The sequence below is a fragment of the Macrobrachium rosenbergii genome, chromosome 54 (assembly GCF_040412425.1).
Source record: "Macrobrachium rosenbergii isolate ZJJX-2024 chromosome 54, ASM4041242v1, whole genome shotgun sequence".
NCBI classification, from domain to species: Eukaryota; Metazoa; Arthropoda; class Malacostraca; order Decapoda; family Palaemonidae; genus Macrobrachium; species Macrobrachium rosenbergii.
In genome coordinates this window covers 17,811,855-17,820,102 of record NC_089794.1, presented here as the reverse complement: position 1 = coordinate 17,820,102, position 8,248 = coordinate 17,811,855, and the positions used below count along the sequence as shown (strand labels likewise).

The window sequence follows — 8,248 nt, the reverse complement described above, 5'->3', positions numbered from 1 at the left end:
AGGTCTATAGGTGAGTCTTTATTACTCTCAAGTGAACCTGCTGCTGAGTTTGCTTATTATTTAGTGACACCATGGCATTCTGCAGTCACTAGTACAGTATCTAGGATACTGAAAAATGATATCAGTAAATGGCTTCAGTGTACTCAGTCCACTAAAGTGAAAAGTCTTCTGTGTGTGTGTGTGTGTTAAGGGTTTTAGGGGGTTAAGGACTATGAAAACCTTTTTTATTACTTATTTGTCTTACTGAAGTTTTCATAATCTTATTAAAATATTCATAGAAGAGGCACCCATTATTGACTGAAACATCTAGAGATAGGTCAGAAATCTATAAATAGTTTAGAATTTCAAAGATGTTACTGCTTCATATACCAAAACAAGTTCTAAAGCTTATACCTTAACTCTCATTTTACTTGTCAACAGAATTTACAATGAAGAGTTGTTCTACCAAATGACAGAAGAAATTCAATTAAAGTAGTTACAACTCATTTTCTTTAAGGGACCATTTCAGAAAAGTGCTAACTCCCTCGAGGCTGGTGTCCCTTCATAGATTATCTGTCCCATTTTATAGTTGAAGCTTTTAGCAGATTTCAATTCTTCAGAAGTTATCTCTATTTTCAGAAGCTGAAAGAAGTTCTTATTTTTCAGGAGAAAAATCTTCTGAAGAGGAGCACTCAAGGCAACCAGAAGAGTTGGCAGCAGCCTACACACTGATGCAACTGCAGCACATGTAACCCAGGAATTTGCATCACTATCTGACAAGAGCATCATCACCTAGGCTTAGCCAAGAGACTAATTAAGCCTGGGAAGTCCCATTTTGCCATTCAAGCCTCCAGATCAGACCTCTGCAAATTTAGCTCTCTGATGGGGAGGGTTGGGTTCGTCTCTCATCATAGTGTTTAGTTTAAAAGAACCTCACTGGGAAACTATAAATCCTTTCTGTGATTCTGGAAGTGGTATCTTTCTGTGCCTGTTGTGGAAAATTTCGGTAATTCTCTCAAATGGAGTTCCCATGTGAAGATTTTTTGCTTTAATGAACTCTTGTTGTGTTCTTTTAGTGGAGAAAAAAGATTGACTTGATAATTCCAACGCCAATAGAAAGTGCAAATTTCACCATCCCTCTTATAAGTGGTTTTGTCTGGGAATTTAAAGAAAATAGTTTTGTCATAATCTTCTGTAGCAGTGTCCACTAAGACAGTGAGAACTAGTGAAAGTCCCCTTTTGATACCTGTAGAAAACTTGCTTCCAAACATACCAGTCAGTAACATATTTATCATAGGAGTTTTCTTTTTGATTTGAGTTTCATACCAAGTACTGCATCTCCAGATTCATATCGTCCAGAGGAAGCAAGCATATCCTAGATCAGTGAAATGTAAACTGAAGATGAATAATGCAGAAGGCAACTTGCGTTTGATAGTAATTGGATTGATGCTGAGGTCAGCCCAAGGAACGTGGAAGAGATACAAATCTTCTGTAGTTGGTCAGCCGATTTCGGAATTGCAGTTTTCTGTAATAGTACAACACCTGCACTTTTGTACAAAGTTGAAACACCTGAGGTCATAGATTAACATACAGTGCCTGCTAAACATTTAGGAATACCATATATATATATGTAACGGTGCTTTTAGTACATTATTTGATAATTGATATCGTAAATGCTTTTGTGGTTTATTTAGTATGACGTGACTGATTTCAGCCGACTCTATGTTAATGCTCAAGTTTGTGGAAATTTTAGGACGTGTGCCAGTGCCTAGCTCGAGTTATGAGGAGGGGAACAGAAAATACGTCAGACAGCTGTTAGACTTGTATTCACAGACATTTTTAATGGAAGGAAGCTGTTGCTGTCCATTGCATTCAACTGTTTTAAAGCAGAGTCTGAGGCCTGTAGAAATCAAGGCTTTAATTGTCAATATGATAACAAAAAACAGTGAGTCCAGGGAACGTGCTCGAGAAGGATCCTTGAAAGGGCAACTGGAACATGAATTGATTTTTGCCATCTCACTGACGTATTCAGGGCTATACCCTTTGCCCTCCTCATAAAACATTTTTTTTCCTTCTTGTTTTTGTACTCGTCATTGTAGATATGTTCAAAGCAGGTCTTTGGGCAAATATAGGGATTGCCATCAGCGTCGTCTCTTAATGTTTACGTTTTAGTAAACTCAGAAGTGTAAAAGATTTTTTTGTAAATAAGCAATGGACTTGGACTTGTAAGTTTCACTTTCTTTCTACATCTTTTTTCATTATTACTCTTACTTTTCTTCGATTGCAAATCTCTTCACAGAGAGAGAGAGGGGGGGGTTGGAGTGGGTGGGGGAAGGAAAAAGGAGTGATCGATAAAGAGACATTTGTAGCCAAATTTTACAGAAACTGAGCCTATGTGATACCACAGAATTATGAGGTTATGGTTATATTCATTGTTGAAAAGTATAAATTTGATAGTGAAGGAATTCAAAGGCATCTGTGAACCTATACCAGAATTAGTGCCAGGTCTATGTGGTTTAAGACTAGTATTCGAAATTTTGCGGAAGTCTGACCCCAAGACAATTATTTGACATGTGGTTCCTCGCAAAAGCATAAGTCAAGATAAAAACTTGATGAGAACTTCAGCACTATAGCAGTTTTCAAGCACTATTTTCCTGTCCTTAGTACATCATTTAATTTGAATTGCACACTAATTATTCACTCATAACCTATCCTATCCAAGGATTCAGTTTCCTACCTAACCTATTCTAGGGTGACATGTCCTACCTAGCCTATATCTTACTAACCTATCTTACCTAACCTAATATAACTTACCCAACCTATCCCAGGGTAATATACCCTACCGAACCTATCCTAGAGTGACAAGTCCTACCTACCTTTCCTGTGGTGACATATCCTACCTAACCTCCCCTAGGGCACAATGTCTCACCTGACCTATTCTAGGGAGCCACGACCAACCTGCCATGTTCTGGGTTAGTGTGAACCGACCCCAAACAGGCTACTTTATTCCACGAAAACCTGATATTCATCCCATCACTAAAATTTGAAATAGTTCTTGTGAAGTTTCATCCACTTTACTTGGTTGATCAGTTGTAAGAATCCATGTTAATTTCATGATCAGGTTTAAAGATAAGATCAAAAATCACAAGTAGATGTCTTTGTAGTCATGAAAGGAGTGATACTCCCATTAATTTATCAATTCCAAAAGGCTTAACAGGGATGAAGAACCAAATTTCTTTATAAAAGCAGTTCATGCTGACTTTGATAGACACCTCGAGTGTCAGTGACTGTTCTAATATTATGGGAGACATTTTGTCAGGCAATTTAAGTTATAGCTGAACAGGAAAAGATGTGGTTTAACAAATATTTAAGTCTGTAGTACTATGTGAGTTACAAAATCACAATCATATATGCCGAGATTCACTCAGAGTTAACCGTTAATGTTAGAAAAGTTTATGAAAGTAAGATTACCAATGAAATTAGATCTCTAGCACTGCCTTGGAACTCTAGTCACAGGGTCAAAAGTGATTTGAAAGTTTAGTCTCTACTATGAAAGGGCATAGAATACGTGGGCTTGAATACTTGAAGATCTGTGGACTGACCTGAAACTGTAGCTAATTCTCCATATTCAAATTAAATAGAAACTCGTTTAATTGAAATTTGCCCTCTCTCTCTCTCTCTTTCTCTCTCTCTCTCTCTCTCTCTCTCTCTCTCTCTCTCTCTCTCTCTCTCTCTCCTTGAAATGTAAATATTATTTGTATTTTAGCCAACTGGCGAGAGTTTCCTATTACAGTGTTGAGGTGAAACATTGTCTTGAAGAATCTCATGCAAAAAAATATTGGTGACATTCAAATGAACATTTCAGAATTTTTGGTTTGCAAACATGTCGGTTTTGTTCATGTGGATAAAAAAAATGCGTGTGTGTATATTTCCCAGTATTATTGTATATTGAAGAATAAGTCTCAATTAAGGTGACAAGGTGGGGGGCTAAGGCTGGACAATTTGACAAAAGGTGAATAACCACCGGCCCCTTTGGTTTTCGTGACTTTATCATACTTTTCAGTTTTATCATGACGCACCTTTTGATCATTATCAAGGAAAGTGAGCGAAACGTTACGGAATCTGACGATGACATGAAAGTGATCGGAAACAGAGTCTTTAAATGTGCAGAATTCCTGTCTTTCCTTATTTATTCGTTTTTTATTATTATTATTATTATTATTATTTCTCGTGATATTTTAGAGGTAATGAAGACAACATTATCAAGGAGGAAGACACACTACGTCCCGCTGTATTTTCCCTCCCCCATTTTCCCTTTTTTTGGGGGGGGGGCCTGGGCTAGAAAAGGGTAGTAGATTGATTGTCCTGTTGGCCTTTGCCTGAAAAATAAGATTATATATATATATATATATATATATATATATATATATACAGTATATATATATATATATATATATATATATATATATATATATATATACAGTATATATAAATACATATATACTTATGTACATTTTGTGTAAGACTGTGTGCGTGTGTTTAAACTGTGCAAACAAACTGAAGGTAAACGATTGAAAATATTAGAAGTAACTGAAAAGCTTAAGTAATTGACCCTAAATGACGTGATGCAAAAAGCAATTTAATTATTATTGTTATTATTATTATTATTATTATTATTATTATTATTATTATTATTATTATTATTATTATTATTATTATTTTCTGGTAGCAACTCACATTCACGTAAAATAATTCTAAGAAGGCATTAAAAATAGCTAATTATTATTATTATTATTATTATTATTATTATTATTATTATTATTATTATTATTATTATTATATTCTATTAACAACTTACATTCACGTAAAATAATTCTAAGAAGGCATTAAAAATAGCTAATTATTATTATTATTATTATTATTATTATTATTATTATTATTATTATTATTATTATTATTATTATTATTATTATCTCTCCATTGGTCCATAATTAAGGTCATTACCACCTAAATCCTCATTAACAGTCATTAACCATCCCAGAAAGATATCCGATTAACAACTTACCCTTTATTGCTTTTATTAACATCTTCACTAACTAAACCTTTGAATGCAGTGTAATTCATTCAGAAATATATCATGATACAGTATTCCGCATTGGCAGCTTAAGAGTCAGTTCTTCGTTTGCCTTCATTGTACTATATAAAATAGTATAGACGTATTTAAATTCAGGTGCAATGTTCTATTGTCATTTAGGAATATATAGTTCGTATAATTATATAGTCTGGTTTGTTGTTAATCAGCTCAGTGGTCTGGTAAAACTAAGGTATACTTAACTTTTTTTACATGTATACACACACACATTATATGTATTTATATATATATATATATATATATATATATATATATATATATATATATATATATATATATATATATATATATATATATATATATTTACTTGTTGATTGACTGAAGATTGAAAGAATGACAGATAGAAGAGTTGATAGAGGAAGAACAGTGTGGATTTAGACAGAGCTTGCGGTGTTTCGATCTACTGTATATCAGAAAACAGTTATGCAAGAAATTTGAGAGCAAAGGGAAAAAGCTATAGGCTACATGGTATGCGTGGACTAGGAAAAGTGCATGATAAAATTTATTGAGACAGACTATGGGAGCCTGTTGAGATGTATGAGTTAGGAGATAATCTGTTTAGAATTATTCAGTATTTTGATGATAGGAGAGCCTGAGAAGAGTGTGTTACATTTCCGTGGCTGATTAGTGGATGAAGTAAATTGGGAAACCTTGAAAGGGATATTAGATGTAGGTGTAATGTCCTGGTGAAAGAAGTAACTCATGAATGGTTTATAGAATGGTTGGCGTTTGCAGGTGAAAGGGTATTGACCGGTGACAGTGAAGAGAAACTGCGGAAGGAGTGAAAAAGTTTGCAGATCTAACAAAAGTAAAATGTTTGACCAAGAGTTAGGTTATGGAAGCAGTGAATAAGGAGCCATGGGTAACTGAATTGCAAGATATGAGGCACAGAATAAGTAAAGCAAGGAAGGTAGCAGGATGTTTGCAAAGTGTGGTAAAGAGGCTTGAAGTTTTTGTGGAAGCTAAGGTGGGAATGCATTAAAGGGATGGTAAACCAACTCTTCTTTACTGAAGTTATTTGTATCTGAATGCAAGTGAACGAAAGGGTTGTTTGCGTAGTAAAGTGACATAAGGAGACTCCAAAAGTTGAGAAATATGGAAGTACATCGAAATGGTTGGAATATTAGTACGATGGTTCAAAGAGTGCTGAGATGGCTAGGTCATGTGGTGAAATAAGAGAAGAATTTAGAAGTGTTGTTTAGAAAGTAATAGATAGATAATATGGAATAGGCATTAAGAAGGAGAGACATGCAAGAGAGAGGTGAATGACTTTGTATATATAAGGGTGGGTCCACACTACCCTGAAACATGTCATAAAAATTGTCAGCAACTTACTGCGTACATGTCACAAGCAGGTTGAAAACAAGTCAGCCACCACAAGTAGAGAACGAATCTTTGGCAAATGAGGGATAATTGTAAGGATCACTAGTTAGGACTAACAATAAGTTGTCGACTTGTATCAAACCAATGTATGTGTATGAGATATGTCGGCAACATGTGTTTATGACATGTTTTACTGCAGTGTGGATGCCCCTTACAGGTGTTCTGTGTACTTCTGTGTAGGTGTATGAAGTAGTTATTACTGCAGAAATTGTCTACATGGTAAATCGTCCATGATTCAGCCCTTAATAAAAGGAGCGCATAAAAACACCAAAAAGGTAGAGAGTTAATGCTATATATTTCGGAGAACAAATGTCTTCCTCAACAGGCAGGCAATGAATGAAATAAGAGTTACAGAAAAGCGGTATTTATACCAAGGGTTCCAGAGGTCAGCTGTTACGTCACTCCAGTTGACAGCTTCTCCTTAATCTTCTTAATTGCTGGTTGGAAGAAGATTTTATCTATAATATCTGAGGAGTCCCAAGCTCCTTTTGAGAAGTTCATCGTATTCCTTTGTTTAATCAGTGCTTATTCTAACATCTGGCTTTTGAACTGACAATTGCTGCTATAACTTATATGTGACAAATCCCAGTTTATTCTGTGATTATGGTTATTTATGTATTTAAAAATAGCTCATCTCTGATGGCCAACAGGGCTCAGCTATTTTTAACAACATAGATAATCATAATCACAGAATAAACTGGAATTTGTCACGTATAATTTATAGCAGTAATTGTCAATTCAAAAGCCAGATGGTACAATCAGCACTGATTAAACAGAGAAATACGATGAACCTCTCAAAACGAGCTTGGGACTCAGGTATTATAGATAAAATCTCCCCCCAACCAGCGATTGAGAAGATTAAGGAGAAGCTGTCAGCTGGAGTGATGTAACAGCTGACCTCTGGAACTCTTGGTATAAATACTGCTTTTCTGTAACTCTTATTTTACACGTTACCAGCCTCTTGAGGGAGACAGTTGCTCTCCGAAATATATATCATTAACTTTCTACCTTCAGGCATTTTTATGGGCTCCTTTTGTTACATGGAATTCTGTTTTAACAGGAAATATTTCTGAGTCATATATATATATATATATATATATATATATATATATATATATATATATATATATATATATATATATATATATATATATATATATATAAAATGTCTCCTGAAGTTCCTTGATCCAACTAACATTCTAAATCCCTATGAAATTTACCAACTAATGACTTTATCCACTCTGTCCCCTATTAACTGATACTAATTTACCTTTTGTGGCCATTTGATAACATATATGTAATATATATACATATATATATATATTTTTTTTTTAATTAGGCCTATGGGGAATAGTAAGGAAGGACAAACAAGTAAGAAATAAGCCAACAGGGACAGAATAATGTTGAAATGTTGTAGGTAGAGTGGGGTTAGATATTGAAGGAAGTGATAAATAAATGCATATTAAGGTAAAGACAAAACCGACTAGAATCCACTGATTTGTGCCTCCCCTTCAGGTTAAACCTGCGGCCAACAGAAATCACTTTCATGTCATCTCATTTGACGTAATTTGACAACCATGAGGTAAAACTTTATTCTTGCTGTGTGTGTTGTTGGCACTGTTGTAGCTCTCATGACAAAACCTGAAAAAACTTAATGTTTAAAGTATAAGATTTTGGAAACTTTTTAGAATTATGAGATGCACTGCTGTCACACTGACATGCACAACTATAACA

At 34.6% G+C, this 8,248-nt stretch overlaps 1 protein-coding gene across 1 annotated transcript in view; it reads left to right on the top strand.

Moving 5' to 3' along the window:
• Positions 1-2,938, top strand: part of LOC136834800 (uncharacterized) — a 33,956-nt gene extending 31,018 nt beyond the window's left edge. Inside the window, exons 4-5 of the mRNA XM_067097517.1 lie at positions 1-10; positions 646-2,938. The exon at positions 1-10 is cut by the window's left edge and continues 722 nt beyond it. Of these exons, the coding sequence (XP_066953618.1) occupies positions 1-10; positions 646-731 (96 nt within the window). The 3' untranslated portion in view covers positions 732-2,938. The remainder of the gene's footprint in view (positions 11-645) is intronic.
• Positions 2,939-8,248: the final 5,310 nt, after the last annotated feature.